The sequence below is a fragment of the Carcharodon carcharias genome, chromosome 4 (genome assembly GCF_017639515.1).
Source record: "Carcharodon carcharias isolate sCarCar2 chromosome 4, sCarCar2.pri, whole genome shotgun sequence".
Taxonomy (NCBI): domain Eukaryota; kingdom Metazoa; phylum Chordata; class Chondrichthyes; order Lamniformes; family Lamnidae; genus Carcharodon; species Carcharodon carcharias.
In genome coordinates, this window is record NC_054470.1 from 23376439 (window position 1) to 23397754 (window position 21316).

Consider the following 21316-nt stretch of genomic DNA (forward strand, 5'->3'; position numbering starts at 1 on the left):
CAGTGTGACCCCTGCAAATGACAAAGTTGATTCTAAACTATTGCAAATGCAAGTTTAAGTTTTCTTCAGCTAAAGTGCACCAGATCTATTATGGCTGCTGAAAACAGCTGCTAGAGGGAATTGTTCCTAGATCTATCAACTCCTCCCTTTGTGGAATCACCAGCTCCTGCATTTATACAGTGTGCTGGTATTTCCCATCATTTCTTGCCTGGCTCAAGTGATAAAATATTTGCACAATGCCTTGCCTGAGTTTTAAATTAATCCAAGTGATTAATTGTTTTTATAATCTGGTTTTAATTCCCATGTTCACTCGCTGTCTGTTTATTCTGTATTTCTCTTCCAATTCCTTCTTTGGTCTTGTTGTTCTTGTCTGCTTATACAATGCTTCCCAAGTCCATGAAGCCTGTTTTTCTATATTGGCTTTCTGTTTTGAAATTAATTCACCAAGAATTCCCAGGGCGGGATTTTTTGGCCCTGACACCAGTGGGCATCATCACGGGTGGGACGGGAAAATTTGGAGATCCATTGTCTTTTAACAATATTTTTTTAAAAAACAAAATCCTGAAATCAGTAAAAATGACCATGTAGTTTATTGGATTATTGTAACAAAACCCAAGTGCCTCACTTATGTCTTTTAGGGAAGCATATCCATCATTCTTAGCTGACCCAGTCTGCAAATGATTCCAGCCCCAAATCAACATAGTCTTAACTGCTTTCAGAAATTGCATAGGAAGCAAGTCAGTTGTATCAAACACTGCAGTTCATGAAGGCCAACAATCATCTTAATAACTAACTATTAGCAATATATGCCACCTTTATTGGCAATGCTCACATCCCAAGAATGATTTTTAAAAAAATGCTAAATGTCTTACACAAAAGATAGGTAAACTCATTATTTTCATGTGCAAAATAATATCCCTCTTGTATGCTGACTTACAGCCTCCAAAGATCTAAATACAACTCACTATTATAATCCAATGGCCAATATCAACCTATGTGGTTTATTCAGAATTATTTGGTTCTTGTTTTCTTTGTGTGGGCTGTCCCATGGCTGTATTGTTTGACAACCTGTCTGCAATAGTTACCAACAGGTTGAGTGCCCCCTGATATTGGCACAACTGAGATGAAACTGGGCAGGTGAGAAGGTTTGATACTCTGTTTAGTCTTTAACAATGTTAAGTGGTCTAAAGCTTTGCTATGTGGTTCCTCTTCCTCCAAATTGCAACATATATCATTTGGAATTTAAGCTCATAAGTGTGCATTTTGGCATGGGAATATTTGTAGTTTATTTTGATACTTGTCCAAATTCTGGCAGTGGGCTGACTTCATCTTTTAAATTGTAAAATTGATGAGTAGAATATTGAAAGGTTTTGTGCAGCTTTAAGCTCCATTTGGCAAGCTTTTATTTTTAGTAATTGTAGGGAAAGAAATTCAAGCAAATATTTCAGCGTGTGTGCACTAATTCCTTTCTTTAGCTGTAATTTTCATTGAGAGAAAGTTCCTACCTATTGGGCCTGTGTTAAATTTAGACTCATACTTTTTTTTAGAAAAATTTGATGTTGAATGATTAATTTGTTCTTATACCATGAAACCACTTCCACTGAAGGTAGTTTTGCAATGAGTTATGACTGTTTGTGTTCTCTAGTTTGTTATGGCTGCTTGTGTGCTCCATGGACCTCATTTACATGACAGAGTGTATTTTCACAGAATCTCAGTGCAAAAGAGGCCCTTCGGCCCATCGAGTCTGCACCAACATGGCAACATTGAACTAACTGCACTGCGTAAAGTTGTGATCAGTTTTGCTGCCAATAGTATTTTGTCACTAGCAGCATGGGTGGAAACCATCCTTGATGGTGAGTCCTTGTGCTTCTATAGACATGAGCAATGCCTCACCCTATTGTATTACTGATGCCTCCAGTAACCATTTGATATTAATTTTTAGTGGTGAAATTTTGGCTTACTATAGCATCTTTGAAAGGGATGTGAAAAGAAAAATATCTAATTGATTGACACAATATTAGAATTGAGTAGGCCTTTGCTGGTCCAATAAAATATTCCATTATGGTAAAAGTATTATGAATTTTATGGGACAGTTCAGTGCATTTTGAAAGATTCTTGAGGCATTACACGCACAGTTGGAACATTGGTGTCCTGACCCTGAAATATGCAGAACATTGATTAAAAAAAAACTGAACCCCTAGTTTTTCCATTATCAACAACGGTGGCTGATTCTCGATTGTTGTTCCAAACCTTTTTTGAAGTCATATCATTAAGAATAGAAGCTATAAGACTTATTTATGGTAATGCTTAGACTTGAAGGTTTACCAAAGGTCAAAGTCCAAATTTGTTCACTGCTGTACTAAATCTGCCCCATTAACTCATTTGTCACTTCAGTTACAGAGAAAAGTTCTCTCCACTTAGGATATATCACTTTTATTAAACTTGAACATTCACGTACTCAAGCAGTTACAATGTGCCAATTTTTAAGGAAACGGTCTTTTAAAATTTCAAGTGATGTGCCACAGATGGTTTCCTCAGCCCCATGTCTCCTAATATTTGTCATGCCAGCTAGCATACAATTGTTATGGCTGATAGCTGATCCTTCGGACTGGATTTTACTCTTCCCTGCCAATGGGTTTGAAGGCAGGGGGCACATAAGATCTGGCAGGTGGCCTTCCTGCTGCCTGCCCTCCCCAAACCTATCTGAAATTACAGGGGGCAGGGGAGAGGCAGGGCAGCCTGCCCCATCCATGGGCCTATTGAGGCTCGTAAGTGGACAATTAATGGTCACTTAAGTGCCTCATTCCGCTGTCACTGATATTTTACCTGTGCCCAAGATCCATGCGCTTGGGACTTATCTGGGCTCCTTGGCATGGTGGGACTGCTGGTCTTCCCAGTTGCGCCCTGCACTTCCACTGGTGCTGGTGAGACTCCCAAGATAGGGACAAAAGTCTCACCTTAAAGCAACTAATTCTTCTTCTAGCGTTAAATTTCTGAGGGCAGCCTTTAGGATGGCGCGCAGGCTCCCCACTGACGTTTTAGCTGGGTGGAGGAGTTAGTGGGGGCAGGTGCGTGGGGTCATAGCACCCCAATAAATCCAACCCTTTGTCATCTTTTACAAGCAGTTATTCCTCATCATTGAACCTGGGAATCAGTAGGCTGTTCAACATCAAGCCCAAACATGCAATCATCAGATGTCCACATGTGCGCTCCCTACAGAGATGACGATCAGATCAGGAACTTCCCGACTTTTGAGTCGGACTTGGAGAGCTTGATTAATGGCAATTTGCTTCTTGCTAAAGCAACTACTTGCATTTATATAACTCCTTTTAAAGCATTAAAAAGAAACATAAGGGGCAGAATATTGCGCTCGCCGGACGGACACACGCCTCACCCAAACGAGCATAAAATGACGTGCGAAGATGTCAGGCGATGTCATCGTGCACTCACGTGATATTTCAGTCGGCGGCCACGAGTGGGAGTTGGCAACACGCCCACTGACAATTGACAGGCCTATCAAGGCTATTAAAGTAATAATTAAAGTAAATTTTTCACTGCCCGTCCAACGTTACGGCTGGCGGGCAGGCAAAAAGGCCAAGCAACCTTTGAATTTTTTAGGAGACCTCATCCACGGGCGGGATGAGGTTTCCAACAGCAAATAAAAATCACATAAAATTTTTAAAATTTCATTCATAACATGTCTTTGCTCATGTGACAGTGTCACATGAGGGAACATGTTTTCAACATTGCTTAAGTTTTTAATTTTAAAAATCTTCAGCTCTGTGCCTCAGGGAGCTTAACTGTGCACACCCGAGCGCACGCATGGACTTCAGCGCTCGTGCTCCTCCCGCTCCCACCCTGGCAGCGACCACTCCTGGGCCCACCCGCCACCCTTGCCTGGTGAGGGCAAAATTCTGCCCAAGGAGTTTTACAGGAGCGATATCAAACAGAAGTTGACACTGAGCCACAGAACGAGATAGAACAGAAATAGAAAGCTTGGTCAAGGAGGCTCTGGTAGTAATGTTGGATTTGCTTCATTCACGTCACTATAATGGGAAGTAATTTTTTTTGAGAGTCAAAGGAAAATAAATGTTATGGGGATGAAAAATAGGTTGGCAGCTGCCCCTCTTCATAACTTGCCATTTATATGCTTTTGCTCTCAAAGTCACTGTGACTTTCATCATGAAAATTGACTTATTAATTTACACAGTGGCTCAAAATTAATTCAGAAAAGAATACTCATCAATAGCAGAGAGAACTGGCTATCTCCTTTCATTCCTATGTTGGGTGAGTCGTTCAAATCCAGTATGCAGCATTATTTTAAAGGAAGTGGCTGCTGAGATGGTGGAGGCATTGGTCAAAATATTCCAGATCTCACTGGACTCCAGGAGGGTCCCAGCGGATTGGAAAACCACTAATGTGAAGCCCCTATTCAAGAAGGGAGGGAGACAAAAAGCAGGAAACTATAGGCCAGTCAGCCTAACATCTGTCGTTGGGAAAATGCTAGAGTCCATTATTAAGGAAGAAATAGGACATTTGGAAAACCGTAATAGTAATTAATTAATTTAATCAAACAGAGCCAGCATGGTTTTGTGAAAGGGAAATCATGTTTGACAAATTTGCTGGAGTTCTTTGAGAATATGACAATCAGAGTTGATAAAGGGGAACCGGTAGATGTAGTGTATTTGGATTTCCAGAAGGCATTCAATAAGGTGCCACATAAAAGGTTATTGCACAAGGTAGAAGCTCACAGTATTGGGGTTAATGTATTAGCATGGATTGAAAACTGGTTAACACACAGAAGACAGAGAGTCAGGATTAGTGGGTCTTTTTCAGGTTGGAAAGATTTAACTAGTGGACTGCTAGAAGGATCAGTCCTTGGGCCTCAATTATTTGCTATCTATATTAATGACTTGGAGGAGGGGGCAGAATGTAATGTATCCAAATTTGCTGACGATACAAAAGTAGGCGGGAAGGCATGTTGTAATGAAAACACAATGACTCTGCAAGGGGATATAAATAGGTTGAGTGAATGGGCAAAAACTTGGTAGATTGAGTTTAATGTAGGAAAGTGTGAGGTCTTGCACTTTGGTAGGAAGAATCAAAAGGCAGACTATTATTTAAATGAAGAGACACTCCCAAGAAAGTGCACCACAGGGATCTGGGTGTTCTTGTGCATGAAACACAAAAAGTTAGCATGCAGGTGCAGCAAGTAATTCAGAAGGCAAATGGAATTTTAGGTTGTATTGCTAGGGGGTTGGAGTTTAAAAATAGGGAAGTCTTGTTAAAACTGTACAGAGTGTTGGTGAGGCCACACCTAGAGTACTGTGTACAGTTTTGGTCTCTGTATTTAAGAAATGATGTACTGACATTGGAGGCAGTTCAAAAGAGATTCATGAGGCTAATTCCTGGGATGAAGGGGTTGACTTATCAAAAACAGCTAAACAGGTTGGGCCTATATTAGTGTTTAGAAGAATGAGGGGTGATCATACTGAAACTTACAAGATTCTGCGGGGGTTTGACAGGGTAGATGTTGAGAAGATATTTCCACTAGTGGGGGAATCTCAAACTAGGGAACATATGGCAGAATCTCCAGTTCGGCGAGCGGAGACAGGCCCCGCTCGCCGACGCGTAAAATAGGCGTGTGCCCTGATGTCACCACGCATCATTCAGATCTTGAGTTCGGCGGGTGTGCACTCGAGTCAGCTGTGCGTCCACCGAACTGTCAAAGGCCTGTTAAGGCCATTTAAATTCCAATTGAAATTAATAACATAGCTGCCTGTCCAACCTTAAGGTTGGGGGGCAGACGAGGAGCCCAGGCGGCCTTCGCATTTATCGTGAAACCTCTTCCACAGACGGGATGAGGTTTCATTAAAGGTTTAAAAATCCTCATAAAATTTTTCAAAAAAATTCATAGACATGTCCCAGCTCATGTGACACTGTCACATGAGGGGACATGTCTTAAAAAAATTTTTTCTTCCATTATTTAAATTTTTACATATCAAACTGATCTCCCTGAGGCAGCTCTGTGCCTCAGGGAGATTTCTGCGCTCTTTCGCACAGAAGCACGAAAGAGCACAGGTCCTGTCTCAGCCCACCCCCCCCCCCCCCCCCCCCCCCCCCCCCCCCCATCCGCACATGGAAGGTACACATCACGCTGGGCAGGCCTTAATTGGCCCACCCACGTAAAATGGCGGTGGGCGGCGATCGGTTGCACCCGTGCCCACTCCCGCCTAACCTCCCCAAAAGGGAGAAAATGCTCCCCATAGTTACAGAATAAGGGGACACTCATTTAAGACTGAGATATGAAGGAATTTCTTCTCTCAGAGGGTAGTGAAAGTCTGGTATTCTCTACCCCAGAGAGTTGTGGAGGCTATATCACTGAAAGTATTTAAAGAGGAGATTGTTGAAATATCGGGGAGTTGAGGGTTGTAAGGAACTGGCATGAAAGAGGAGTTAAGGCCTGGGACAGATCAGCCATGATCTAATTGAATGGCAGGGCAGGCATGAGGGGCGAAATGACCTACTCCTCCTATTTCTTATGTTCTTATGTACCTCCTTTCTCAGTTCTGGCCAATATTATTCCATGAATCTTCTATGCAACTGGTCCAGAAACCAAGCTTCTGTTCTTATGTACCACCGTTCTCAATTTCTGCCAATATTATTCAATGCATCTTCTATGCAACTGGCCCAGAAACCAAGCCAATGTATCTACGTTGTGTTTTCCGTTATCTCCAGTGGCTTCTAGGTGGATCATCTCATAGTAGCTAATTGCATGCATGGCAAGAGAAAAGGGAGAGATGAAGGAGACCTGTTCTGAAGTACAAAATGTTCCCTGTTGGCCATTGTAGAATGCTTGATGACTGCGTGGTGATCTGAGAGTATCTGCTGTGCTGAATGTGCATTGAGCTCAATGTGACTAAAAATGTCCTTGTTCCTTTTCCCACACGACTAAACTTGCTATCACAGCCCGTAGTTCAAGGAAATACTTGACTTGAATCACATTGCTTTGTTCTGGACATAATTTATTGAAGAGCTGAGACTTTCACCACTGTAATCCAACCACTAAAAACCAAACTCATAAAACTTTGATTGTGTGCTATTTATTCTATATCACCTTTAAACAAAGTTAGCTTTCATCACAAGAAAAGTACCTTAACATATTGTATCTTGCAAATTAAGGTAGCCCTGAGACCAATTATAATGCTTGTTCATCTGCTCAGACTAGATTTGAGCTCCAGTCCTTAAATTATGAAGGGAAACATTTGAAGCCAATTTGCACTCTGTTCTAGCCTGTGGTACAGAAGGGAATCATTTTTGTGGCACTCTTGCCAAAAAAAATAGAACACTGCAGCTGCTAGCCCATGTGTTTGCTGGTGCGAAATGAGAGCACCCCTTTGTATGTCATTCCTGATATTTTTATCCATGTTTCCCCATTAGGTTGTTTGATCATTCCATGGAAGGCTTTAAAAGTTGGGAATTCATGACTACTCATTGCTGGGGTGAAAAGGCAGCGGGTGATTGGGTCCTTGAAATTCGCGACAGTCCTTCCCAGCTCCGAAACTTCAAAACACCAGGTACTTGCAACAATGACTTACTAAGAGTTAAAAATTTACAATGTCTGCAATCCTTCTGTTGAATAATACTTACTGTCGCAATATGGATTCCTAAAATAGTTCAGCATTGAATGGATTATATTTAAACGTTTACAAAGATTTTTGTTAAATATCAGATGTTTGTTGAAGAGCTAGTTCTGTTTACAAATGGGACAGGTTTCAAATCACTGGTAGCAGCATTGAAACAAAGTTAAAACTTTAAAGCATTTACCCAAGAGCAAGCTTGTCAAATGTTCAAAAGTTATGACTGATGTTGCTGCCCACATGCCTTGCCTGCAATGCAGAGCCTGCAAAGGTGTGTTAAGAGCGCACTGTGTACAGCAATATTGAAAGCTAGCATAGCACCCTGTAATAGTGCCTGCCTCTTCTTATCTTCACAGTGCTATGGGTATAACTCTATCTATTCTACAGCACTGCTGAAGCATCCTCCAGCAGTATCACAATGATATAAATGCAGCAATAGTTTTGCAATAAAATGCTCCAAGTTAGAAAAGAGGCGCTGTGCACAAGCATGCTTTTCCATTACTTAGCTTGAATATTACAAATGGGTGGGAGGCACAGTACACCATAAGGCAAGGCAAACCAGATTACCATTTATTTCTGAAATGTAACACTACCGCTGCTAAGAAACCAAGGGAAAGGGAAATACATTCTTGCTGGCAATACTACAACATGCCTAACAACTCACTCAAAATATTTTCCATTAATCAAAGGAGTGTATAGGGAGTACCAAACTCCATCTAAATTACAGAATGCCTGACCAGATGGTAAAAAATTGGTAGCCACAACATCCTTTGTAGCACAAAGCTTTGCCCACAAAAGAGATCTGCTAATGCAAACTCCGCAGCAGGAGTACATACGTCAGGGGGAAATTGGGAAACAAGTAAGGTCATTTCCCCTGGTGAATGGGTTAAGTCTCAAAGGTTTAATTAGTTGTGGTCCCACCTGTTCATGAACTGTGCCATTACATCAAGTGTTATGGTCAGGTCTAATTTTGTTCCCTCAGGCAGAGTTTCCTGGGTAATTTCTTCCAGAATGTTTTGGAATGTGTTCTTAATCACTTCAGATCTGTTTATTTTCAGCCAATACATTGAGCAATAGCCCTTGATCAAATAATTTAATTTGCAATGTGTTGAGCCAGGTTTTGATTTTTTTCTGCATTGTATTCCAAACCATATGGGTAAATGTTTCTGACACCACTAAAGGGTGTTCATTTGGAGTTTAAAAGAAATTGTGAAAAAATACATTTTGCTTTCCTGTAAACTTGGGCCGAAGGGAAAATAATATACAAAAGGCACATCAGTCATGTTAACCAGTGATGGCTGTAATTAACATAATGGAAAAACTCTTCTTAATTTAAGATTGTTAAAATGAATTTTTATATCCAGTTAATATTTCAAAAAAACTGCAGTATGACACAGCTGCTTTAATGTGGCAATTCTATGCTCAAATAGGGATGAAGCTTTGAACCAACCAGTAGCCATTTCTGATGGTATCTCTGCCAGTAGGGGAAATGCTTCCCCTGTCATAGGAGGTTTGCATTGCTCTCACAAGCCTGAAAACATATGGTATGCCAAACCTTAAAGCTTTGGTATGATCTATGATGTAGGAATACTTCTACTTTATTCTGAAGCTGGAGAGTAAAATTAGGGACACAGCAGGGAAGAAAACATTAATACAAAAATTACAAGAGCTGAAGCTGAATTTTTCAGAATTACATTATTTCTAATAAGTGTTTACTGAAACTAAGCAGAATCTTTCAGAAATATGATCACCCAATTGTAGTTCAGCCAGCAATGTCCAGCATGAAGCAATTCCAACCATGCAGTTCAGGGAATCGAGAGCCGCAAGGCACATAACCCTCAATAGCCTATGAGTGTTCTGAAAGTGGTAGCTCCTCCTTTACAGAGATGTTGCAGAAAATCAAGTGTTTTTGATCAATGAGTGATCGAGCCTTGTAAACTTCAATGTTCAGATCTGACAATTTGGCTTTGATGATACACAAGATGTTACAAGGCTAGGGGGAGAATCATCCCAGATTTGTACTAATTGCAGTAGTGGGTGAGAGAAACAATGTTTTACCCACCGACTGCAATGGCAGCTTCTCACACCATATCATCCCAAACCCGCCGCATTAATTATGTATTCTCGGGAAACACACAGTTTCCATGGTGGGCGGGCTCTTATTCACCCGCCATGCCATCACCTCGCCGCTTAATCACGCCAGGGGCAGCATTTAATGTACAGCCACATGCACACCTCTCAGTGCTTCCAGCCCAGGACTGCTGCAGAGAAGACATGGCCCAGAAAGGTAAGAAGACTGCAGTGCCCCCCAGTTTAGTGACGCATCCCTTGAGTGCCTTTTGGCATCCATGGAGATCTGCTGTGATGTCCTCTACCCCCACTCTGGCTGCATAAAGGGCAGCAACATTACCACTCTGGCTTGGTAGGTGATGACAGTAGTGATCAGTGCCAATGCTGCACAGAAGAGGTTGGCCATCCAATGCAGATAGAGGATGAATGATCTCATCTGTGCCGCCAGGGTATGGCAACCATCTCATCAGTCTAAACTCAGACAATCACAAGCCCATCACACATTCACTGGCATCTCACTCACTGTCGGCTCAAGAGAAATCACCACCCATTCCCACACACACCGTCACATCTCCATCTGGCCTCATGTCCTCTGGAGGCTGCCTCCTCAGACTTCACCATCTTGAGGCCGCTTGCACAGATTAACATGTATCCCCAAGCACACCCTGGGATACCCGCCTTTCCCAATACAGCTCTCGCCCTGCAGCCACTTCCCTTACCTGAGGCCACTTCCCCCCACCCCCACCTTTCCCAAGCAAGCCCCAGCCCTGCAGCCGTTGAAAAGCTACCCATGCCTTATGGCTGGACTGGTAGATAGAGACCTGCCCGTGGACCCCGCTAAAAGTGATGATGTGCTGTCTGCGAAGCCTGGCGTTGATGACAGCGAGTGCTGCCCAAAGCACGATAGGCAAACAAACCTTGAAGTACCGAGTGAAGTGCAGCTTGCCAAGTGCATGCCTTATATATGCTGTTGTGAAACATGTAGGCGTGATTGCACAATTCAGCATCGAGGACAATTCCTGTGGGCTCGGCTTAAATGATATGCAGATATGTTACAAATGAGTTCCCGATGTGCAACAGTGGGTCATATTGTCCACTTGTGCTGCCAAACACTCCCGACGCCAGTGGGCACAAAATAATTCATCCTAAGTATTATGCTGCATGGAGTGGGAGAAAACTTCATTAGGAGATTCTACCTACTTCTGCCTTGAAAACATTCAAAGAGAGCGCTATCTCTCCGAATTAACTATTTCATTTCTGGATAATAGTTTCCTCACCTATCCTGAAGGGACAAGAATATCACCTACAAGCAATTGGGAGAAATGTAAACACTTCTAAATTTTTTTATTGTTTGTGGGATATTGGTGATAAAATTTTATTTATTGCCCATCCCATTTTCCTGAGGCCTTTAAGAATTAGATATAACCAAGTGTAGGCCAGGCTGGTTAGAGTGGCAAGTGAGGCAAAATAATTTCAGAAATAACAATTACACATGATAAACATCATAGAATTTGTTAAAAATTAAACAGCTGTAGTGGTTGGGAAAAATGAACTGGATGTAGTGCATGTGGACTTTAGGAAAGCCCTTGACCAGCCCTATAAAGGAGAATTCAAGAAAAGATTAAAGAGGATAGAATTGGGGTAGGACAGGAAAAAGTGTAAAAAAAAAAGTTGTTAAAACTGAATAGGATTAAGTGTAGTTTTTCCAAAGTGACTATAAGTGGGTAGTGGTGTCCACAAGAGTTCAGTTCAGGGGTCATTTCCATTCACTACCAATGATTTGATTGTGTAGCTACAGAGTGTAGTGTCAGCATTTGCAAATAGCACAGTAAAAGGGAATAGTTAATTCCTTACGTACATAGGAAGCAGTAAAGGGATGTTGATGAGTAAAATGTGGCAGATGGTATTTTGACTCACTAAGTGTAAGATGATGCATTTTGGTCACAGATAGTACAGTGATAGTTATACACCTGGAAGTGGACTTGGTACTGTCGAAGAGCAGAGGGATTTGGGGGCAAAAGTTCACAACATTAATGAAAGCGCCTTCTGTTAATAAGGCAATGTTTAAAACAAAATTAATTTTTTGGCTTTATTATAAGTAGTATAGAATATAAAATGTCAAGGTGTAAGGATGTGCCTCTATAAAATCTTATGACCTCATTTAGAATATTGAGTACAGCGCTGGGGTCTATTAAGAACAATATGGAGAAAGGATGAGGCAGATCCGCTAGGATACAAAGAAATACAAATATGAGGAAAATTGATCTTTCAATTTGAACAGCACCGGTAATGGGGTTATTATAATGAGAGTTTTTAAAATGAATAAAGGATGGTAACAAGGTAGAGTCTGATTAATACCGATGTTAATCTGTAATGTCGACACAACCAAAGCCGAGGACAAAAGGATTAAAGAGCAGATAAATGGGTGGAGGAGGTTGCAGACCTAGGAAAGTACAAAGCTATGAGGAGATTTGAAAATAATGAACGGATTTTAAATTAAAGTGTTGGGAGTGGGGAGCTCATGCAGCTCAGTGGGATTGGGGCAGCTAGGGGCCAGCTGCATTTAGACCAGTTGAAATTTATAGAAGTGCATGTTTAGAATATAGCAAGGACAACATTGGAATAATCATGTTTGGAGGTGACAAAAGGGTGAAAATTATTTCAACTTGAGGTTGCGGGGTGGGGGGGGGGGTGGAGGTGGGGTGCAGTTGACTTTAGCCAGAGATGGACATAAGAAGGAGCAAGTGGACTTGATGCTGCAAGCAATGTGGGATGTAAAGCTCCACTCTGAGTCCAACAAGAAGCGCTCTTTCAGCCATTGAGAAAGGTGATGACATTAGTTGTAGGGGAGAGGAGCTCATGCAATACTGTAAATGACAGCTTCAGTCTTGATGTTCAGTTGAAAGAAGTGGCAATTCATCCAAGGTGCTAAACTTTTGGTTATTCTTCACATTCTTTAGAATTGACAATTTTGTAAATGAAAACCCCAGACACTAGGGACTGATGCTAAAACTTTTGTAATCCACTTCAAAAGGATTGTATTTATTTTTTTGTTTGGGTTTCATATGCTGTTGAATATAAGACAGGTTTAATGGATGCCTATTACCTACAGTTCTATTGAATGAGTCCATTGCTTGTTATGGCCTGTTCCAACTCCCTGTCATCATGTTTGCTTTTTAGGAAAGCTGAAGGAATGGTCGCTCGTACTTCATGGTACTTCGGTACATCCATACTCCCCTACATATACAAAGTTAGATCAGCCAAAAGTGCGATCCCCCCCAAGGGAAGATGTCCCTGATGACTACGCAGATGAATATACTGGTAAGTTGAAATGTACTGTGGGGAACACACATATTGATCACTTTTCTTGGTAGACAGTGAAAGGGAAATGCATTAATTTGCAGCTGTTTTTTCTTTTTCTCTTTGTCCTCCTCCCACAAAGGAATGCACATGCACCGATTTGATAGTGTGGAATTACATTCAAACCCAAATTGCATTAGAGGATGAATTTCAGTTTTGGTGAAATTAAATTTCTTGATGCATTACAAATTCACTCGCAACCCCATTTGAGCCGCTATCATTTGCAGGGTATTCTTGGAGCTGGCATTCTTAAGAAAAAAGGTTGAATTTAGCATTACTCAAGATCACATAAAGGAACTTTATATACGAAGCACAGGACTTTCTTTCCTAAAAGAAACGTACAGAATTTATACTTCAGTCTATAATTTATACTTGGGTTTGACTTTTTAAACTGGAGAGCAAAACTCTTTTCAAAGGATGATGATGTAATTTGTGTCCCATTGGCAGCCAATAAATAATGCTTTTAGAATTGACTAAACTGACTAGTCCCATTACGTTGGTGGTGCTGCACAATGTTTTTGTGGAGCTTTACTGCACTGTTGACAAAAGGATTACCTATATAGCCAGACCATATAATTGAAAGGGAATAGTTGTCTCGTCCTGTGCAAAGTGTAGCTCAAAATCTCTGAAATCTCCCTGAAATTATGAAGTCTTTAATCATATGAAGCATAAGGGAATCCCTAAGGTTATCATATACTGTAGTTTTTTTAAACTTCATAGCATGTCATGTCTGTTGCTAATAAAATAGTGATAACTTTATTTTCCTTTGTGGAAATGTGATGTTGTTGTGATATGGAGACCCAACTCAAAAAAAAGGGCAGAAATGAGTGCTACATATTCCTGGATACAGGGTGTTTAGTAAAGGTAGGGAAGGCTAAAAGGAGAAGGGGTGGCTTTATTGATCCATGGAGAATATAACATTGCTGGAATGAGAGGATATCTTGGAGAGGTTAGGGCAAAGAAACAAAAGAGCTGCCAATCCACCACTGAGTGTATCCTACAGGCCATCAACTAGTGGGAAACATATAGGGAAGCAAATCTGCAGAACAATTAGGTGCAAAAACGATGGAGTAGTTATAATGGGGGACTTTGATTATTCTAATATAGATTGGGATAGTAACAGTATAGGATAGAGAGAGGAGAAGACACTCTGAAGTGTGTTCAGGAGAATTTACTTGATCTGTATGTTTCCATCCCAGCAAGGATGGAGGCATTGCTGGAACTGGTTCTGGGGAATGATGTGGGTCAAGTGGATTAAATATCATTTGGGGAACTTGTAGATAACAGTGATCACAGCATCATAAGATTTAGATTGCAATGGAAAAGAACAAGAAGCAACTCAAAGTTACAATTCTTTATTGGAACAGAGCCAATTTCAGTAGGTTGAGATCCCGGGTAAATTGGAATCAAAGATTTACAGGAAAACAATATAATTGCCTTTAAAGAGGAGATAGTTGAGGTACATTCGTACAAGGGGAAAGGAGGATCAACTAATGCCTGAGTTCCCTAGATAATGAAAGAGATAAGAGGGCAAGATGAAGCAAAAAATGGATATGTATGACACATGTCAGGTTAATAATACAAGTGAAAAATAGGATGAATACAGAAAGTTCAGAGGAAAGTGAAGAAAGGAAACAAGAGAGTCAAGGAAGAGAAGGGACTGGCTGCTAACACATAAGGGAAAACTAAAATTCTTCTATGTCCATCTAGTTAGAAAAGCTTATTGAGAGAAAGGGTGGGGCCAATCAGGGACAGAAAAGGGGATCTACACATGGAGGTAGCGGGCAAGGCTGAGGTACAAAATGAGTACTTTGCATCTGTCTTTACAAAGGAAGATGCTGCCATCACAATCATTGTGAAAGAGGAAGTAGTTCAGATGTTGGATAGGCTTAAAACTGATAGAGGAAGTGTTAGAAAGGCTGGCTATTCTTAAATGTTTATTAGTCACCAGGTTCATATGGGATACATCCGAGAATGCTGAGGGAAGTAAAGATGGAAATTGTGGAGACACTGGCCATAATTTTCCAGCGTTCCTTGGTTGTGGTGCCAGAGGATTGGAGAATTGTAAATGTCACACCCTTATGCAAGGATGAGCCCAACAACTACAGCCAATCAATGCAACTTCAGTGGCGGGGAAAATTTTAGAAGCAACAATCCAGGACAAAATTAAATCACTTGGATGGGTGTTGATTAATTAAGGGAAACCAGCTTGGATTTCTTAAAGGCAAGTTGTGTTCAACCAACTTGATGGAGTTTTTTGATGCAATAACTGAGAGAGTTGATGAGGGTTATGTGGTTGATGTGGTGTACATGTACTTCCAAAAGGCATTTGATAGAGTAGTACATAATGGGCTAGCCAGTAAAGTTGAAGCCATGGAAGAATGGAGATAATTTCTGCATGAAAATGAATTTGATTGTTTCCTCTCACTTAGAGTGGTGGTGAATAGTTGTTTTTTTTTGCACTGGAAGAAGGTATAGAGTGGGGCTCTCCAGAGATGGAAACAAGGACTACATTTTTCTTGATATATATTAACAGGTGACACAAAATTTGAAAGTATAGTAAAGAGTGAGGAGGATAGTAATGGACTTGAAGAGCACATGGGCTAGTGTAAGGAGTGGACATGTGGCAGATTAAATTTGATGCAGTCAAGTGTGAAGTGGTTAGGCCTCGACTGGAATGTTGTATCCAATTCTGGACACTGGATTTTAGGAAGAATGTGAAGGCTTTAGAGAGGCTGCAGAAAAGATTTACTCGAATGGTTCCAGGGATGAGAATTTTCAGTTTGTATCCTGGACAACCACAGGTGCATGAATTGTCATCTGGAGGAGCTGTACCTTCAGGTTTCTGGATCATGGCTGGGGACCATTTGAGCGGGGAGGGTGAACAGGCCAAAGCTAATGGTCCATATTAGTGCCAATCACATTGGTAGAAAGAAGAATGAGGCCTTGCAGGCAGATTTTTAGGAAGCTTGGAAAGGAATTAATAAGCAGGACCTCAAAGGTAGTAATCTCCAGATTACTCCCCATGCCACAGGCAAGTGTTTCTAGAAGCGAGAGATGAGTTCAGATGAGCTTGTTGTGCCCAGAGAGATGGTGCAGGGGTGAGAGTTTCAGATTCCTGCGGCATTGGGACCAGGTCAGGGGGAGGTGGGACATGTACAAGTTAAACCAGTTGGAATTCAACAGGGCCAGGAACAACATTGTTGCAGGTAGGTTTGCAAGTTCTGTTGGGGAGGCTTAGACTAGTTGGGCAGGTGGGTGGAAACCTGAGTATAGATTCAGAAGGGAGAGGGTCAAAGCTGAAACAGATGGCAGAAAATTAGTGAATATGGAAAGTGGAGGCAAAAAGGCCAGAATATACACAACAAAGGAGTTGGCAGTGGAAAATGGTCTTTACTTCAAAGCAAGGAGTCTGGTGAATGAGATAAATGAGCTGAGGGCACAGATAGACACTTGGAAATATGATAACATAGCTATTACCAAAACAAGGCTTAAAGAAAGACCGGCAACTCAACATTACTAGTTAAAAAGGTTTTCAGATGGGATAAAAAGGGATGAAAAAGGAAGGGTTCATAGTATTAACAAAATAAACAATTATGAGGAGGAATGATATGCTAGATGGATCATCAAATGAGACCATATAGATTGAACCAACACTCTTGGGAGTACTTTAAACTCCCAAACAGAACCATATGGCCATCCCTTCACTGCCACTGGGTCAAAATGCTGGAACTCCTTCCCTAACACCGCTATGGGTGTACCTACTCTTCATGGACTGCAGGAGTTCAAGAAGGCAGCTCACCACCAACTTCTCAAGGGTACTTAGGGATTGGCAAAAAATGCTGGCCCAGTCAGCGGCACCCATATCCCATGAATGAATGTAACAAAAATAAGACAAGGGAATACACAGTAAATGTTGGATACTGAGAACTGCAGAGGAGCAGAGGGATCTTCAAGTACAAGTCCACTGATCTCTGAATGTTGCAGGGCAGGTAGAAAAAGTGGTTAAGAAGGCACGCATAATATTTTCCTTTAATAGCCAAGACATAATTTGGGATTTTCCGCTCAGTTTGCAGCAGGCGTCATCGTGGGCGGGAGCGGAAAACATAGGGAGATCGCAACAATCTGTTTCATATTGTTGTAAAACCAGTTTGCAATGATCTGCTGCACCCGTCAATGGCGGTCCACGCTTCCCACTGCTGCACATCAGGAACTTAATTTCAATACTTTAGCATCTCTTTAAAAGCTCTGCTTACATGAATCATCCCCCGACGCTGGATCATGAGCTCATCACATTGACATGTTTCACAACAGTACATAAGCAATGTACACCTGATGACCTACACTTCGCGCAGCACTTTGAGGTTCATTTGCCTAGCCTGCTTCGGGCAGCACTCGTGGTCATTAGCGCCTGGCTTCGCAGGTAGCATCACATCGCTTTTAGGGGAGGCTCAGGGGCAGGTCTCTACCTACCTATCCAGTGGTAAGGCCGTGGTGGCTTTTCAACAGCTGCCAGGGCTAAGGCTTACTTGGGAAGGGGACTATCCCAGTGTGGTGGGGGCACATGTTGATCTGTGCAAGTGACTGAAGATGATAAGGGCTAAGGAAGCAGCCTTCAGAGGAGATGAGGCCAGATGGAATGTTAGGATGTGATTGAGAGATTGAGTGGTGATGACCCTTGAGCTGGTAGTGAGTGAGATGCCTGTGAATGTGTGAGAGGCTTGAGTGTGTGGGTTTAGAGTGATGAGATGGTTGCCTTACCCTGGTGGCATAACTATGATCATCCATCCTCTTTCTGCACTTGATGGCCAACCTCTTCTGTGCAGCATTGGCACTGACCACCACTGCCACTGCCTCCCAAGCCAGAGTGGTGAGATTGCTGGACCTCCTGCAACCAGAGAGTGGGAAGAGGACATCAAAGTGGGCTTCCAAAAGGCATTCCAGGGACTGGTCACTGAACTCTTCTTGTCTTCCGGTACCATGCCTTCACTGAAATAGTCTTGGGCTGCAAGCATTGAGAACTGTGTGCGCAGCTGCAGAATCTCCAAGGTAATAATCACCTGAGCAATGGGCAAACTGGCATAGGGTAAATAAAGTCAAGGAGTTAAATGAATGGTTAAATTAATGGCTCAGAGATTGGTGTGGGAGGAATGTGTTTCAGTTCATGAGGCACTGGCACCGGCACTGGGGTGTGAGGGAGCTGTTCCGGTGGGACGGGCTTCACTTGAACCATGCTGGACCAGTATCCTGGGAAACCAAGTAACTAGGACTGTAGCTGTAACTAAATAGGGGGAGAGTTCTTGAAATGGGATATGTAGGCTTACAAAGCAAAAGGACATGGTAGCCTTGCAGGGCAGCTATTTAGGTAATGATACCAGAGTGTGACAGGAAGGGACAGAGTGCACAAACATAAAATGCAAGCAGCAAATAGGGTCAAAGGGGGAAATTATGGTAAAAAGGCAAAATTAATGACCCTTTACTTAAATGCACGTAGTATCTGGAACAAAATAAATAAATTAACGGCACAAATAGAAGTTAATGGATATGATCTTATAGCCATTATGGAGACGTGGTTACAAGTAGATCAAAGCTGGAAAATAATATTCAGGGGTGTGTGACTTTTCGAAAGGACAGGCTGGAAGAAAAGGTGGTGGGGTAGCTTTGTTAGTGTGAGATGGAATAAGTACGATAGCAAGAAAGGATCTTGGATCAGAAGATGTAGAATCCATAAGGGTGGAGGTAAGAAATAAAAAGGGGAAGAAGACACTGGTGGGAGTAGTCTATAGGCCACCTGACAGTAGCTATACTGTAGAACAGAGAATAAATCAGGAGATAATGAGGGCATGTAAAAAAGGCAGTACATTAATCGTGAGCGATTTTAATCTTCATGTAGATTGGGAAAATCAAATTGGCAGAGGTAGACTTGAGCAAGAATTCATAGTGTATTAGGGACAGTTTCTTAGAACAATATGTTGTGAATCCAACCAGGGATCAGACGGTTTTGGATCTGGTAATGTGTAATGAGGCAGGTTTAATAAATGACCTCAGAGTAAAGGATCCCCTAGGAGAAACAGTGACCATAATATAGTAGAATTTAGCATTCAGTTTGAGAGTGGGAAAATGAGTCGGAAACGACTGTGCTGAACTTAAGTAAGGGTAATTATAATGAAATGAGGGCAGAGTTGGCTGGAGTGGACTGGGAAAGAAATTTAGCAGAAAAGACGATGGATGAACAATGGCAGACATTGAAGAAAATAGATCATGACTCTCAGCAAAGATATATCCCAGTGAGGAAGAAGGATTCAAGGAAGGGGATAAACTGACCATGGTTAACCAAGGAAGTTAAGGACAGTATCAAACTGAAAGAAAAAGTATGCAATGTGGCAAAGATTAGTGGATTGGGAAAGTTTTAAAAAACAACAAAAGATGACCAAAAAAAATAAGAGGGAGAAAAAAAACTTTGAGGGTGAACTAGCAAGTAATATAAAAATGGACAATAAGAGCTCCTTTAAATCTATAAAAAGGAAGGGAGCGGCCGAAGTGAACATAGACCCCTTAGAGAATGAGGCTGAGGAAATAATAATGAGGAACCATGAAATGGCACATTTGCAAATGACGCTAAAATAGGTGGGAAGGCAAGTGGTGAGGATGACACAGAGTCTATACTGGGATACAGACAGGTTAAGTGAGTGGGCAAAAACTTGGCAGATGAAATATAATGTTGGAAAATGTGAGGTTATGCACTTTGGCAGGAAGAATAGAGGAGCTGAATTTTATTTAAACAGAGAAAGACTGCAGAAAGCTGCAGCACAAGGGGACTTGGGAGTCCTTGTGCATAAATCCCAAAATGCTTACATACAGTTCAATGAGTAATAGGGAAGCCAAATGGAATGTTTGCCTTTATTTCAAAGGGAATGGAGTATAAAAATAGGGAAGTCTTGCTAAAACAATACAAGGCACTAGTTAGGCCACATCTAGAATACTGTGAACAATTTGCTCCCTTTATCTAAGGAAAGAAATACTGGCATTGGAGACAGTCCAAAGAATGCTCACTAGGTTGATCCCGGGTATGGAGGGATTTTCTTGTGAGGAGAGGTTGAGTAAGTTGGGCCTGTACTCACTGGAGTTTAGAAGAATGAGAGGTGACCTTATTGAAACATATAAGATTGTCAGGGGGCTTGACAGGGTAGATGCTGAGAGGTTGTTTCCCCTTGTGGGAGAGTCTAGGACCAGAGGGCATAATCTCAGAGTAAGGGGGTGCCCATTTAAAACAGAGGTGAGGAGGAATTTCTTCTGTCAGAGGGTAGTCAATTTGTGGAATTCATTACTGCAGAGGGCTATAGAGGCTGGGTCGTTAAATATATTCAAGGCTGAGTTAGGCAGGTTTTTAATCAGTAAGGGATCAAGGATTATTGGAAAAAGGCAGGAAAGTGGCATTGAGGATTATCAGATCAGCCATGATCTCGTGGAATGGCAGAGTAGACTCAATGGGCCGAATGGCCTACTTTTCCTACGTCTTATGGTCTTCTATGGCACCTGGAGTGAGGAAACAGTGAGATAATGGCATGGCGGGTGATTCAGAGGCCACTCACCAGAGAGATGGCATGTTTCCTGTGGCTGCATAATTAATGAGGCGGGCAGTGGATGATAGACGGAAAAACCTGCCCCTGCAGCCGGCGAGTAAAACATCACTTTTCACATCTGCCACTGCATTTAATGCAATTCAGGGAAAATTCCGCCCATGGAATATAAGAACAGAAAGGTTGTACTAAAACTACACAGAACACTAATTAATCCACAGCTAGAGTACTGTGCACAGTTCTGGTTGCCACATTTGAGGAAGGATGCGATCACACTAGAAAGGATACGGAGGATAAATGTGGGATGTTGCCAGGACTGGAAAATGATAATTATGATGAAAGGTTGGATAAGATGTGCTATTTTATTTGGAACAGAGGAGGCTGTGGGGAGATTTAATTGTGGTGTATAAAACTATAATGGATCTAGACAGAGTGGATAGGCTGGATTAACAGAAAGGTCAATAATCAAGGGGCATAGATTTAAAGTAGTTGGTAGAAGGATGAGAGGGGAGCTGAGAAATGTTTTCACCTAGACAGAGGTGGGAGTCTGGAATTCACTGCTTGAAAGGGTATTAAGAGACAGAAGCATTCATCATATTTAAAAAGTACTTGGAAGTGTCATACAAAGCTAAGAGCCAAGAGCTGGAACGTAGGATTTGACTAGAT

The 21316-nt window shown here is 41.7% G+C and overlaps 1 protein-coding gene across 3 annotated transcripts in view; it reads left to right on the forward strand.

The window, feature by feature from the left end:
* Nucleotides 1–21316, forward strand: part of pcsk5b (proprotein convertase subtilisin/kexin type 5b) — a 458035-nt gene that overhangs the window by 204951 nt on the left and 231768 nt on the right. For all 3 annotated transcript variants that reach the window (XM_041185989.1, XM_041185987.1, XM_041185988.1), the window contains exons 13-14: nt 7441–7577; nt 12891–13031. In XM_041185989.1, the coding sequence (XP_041041923.1) occupies nt 7441–7577; nt 12891–13031 (278 nt within the window). The remainder of the gene's footprint in view (nt 1–7440; nt 7578–12890; nt 13032–21316) is intronic.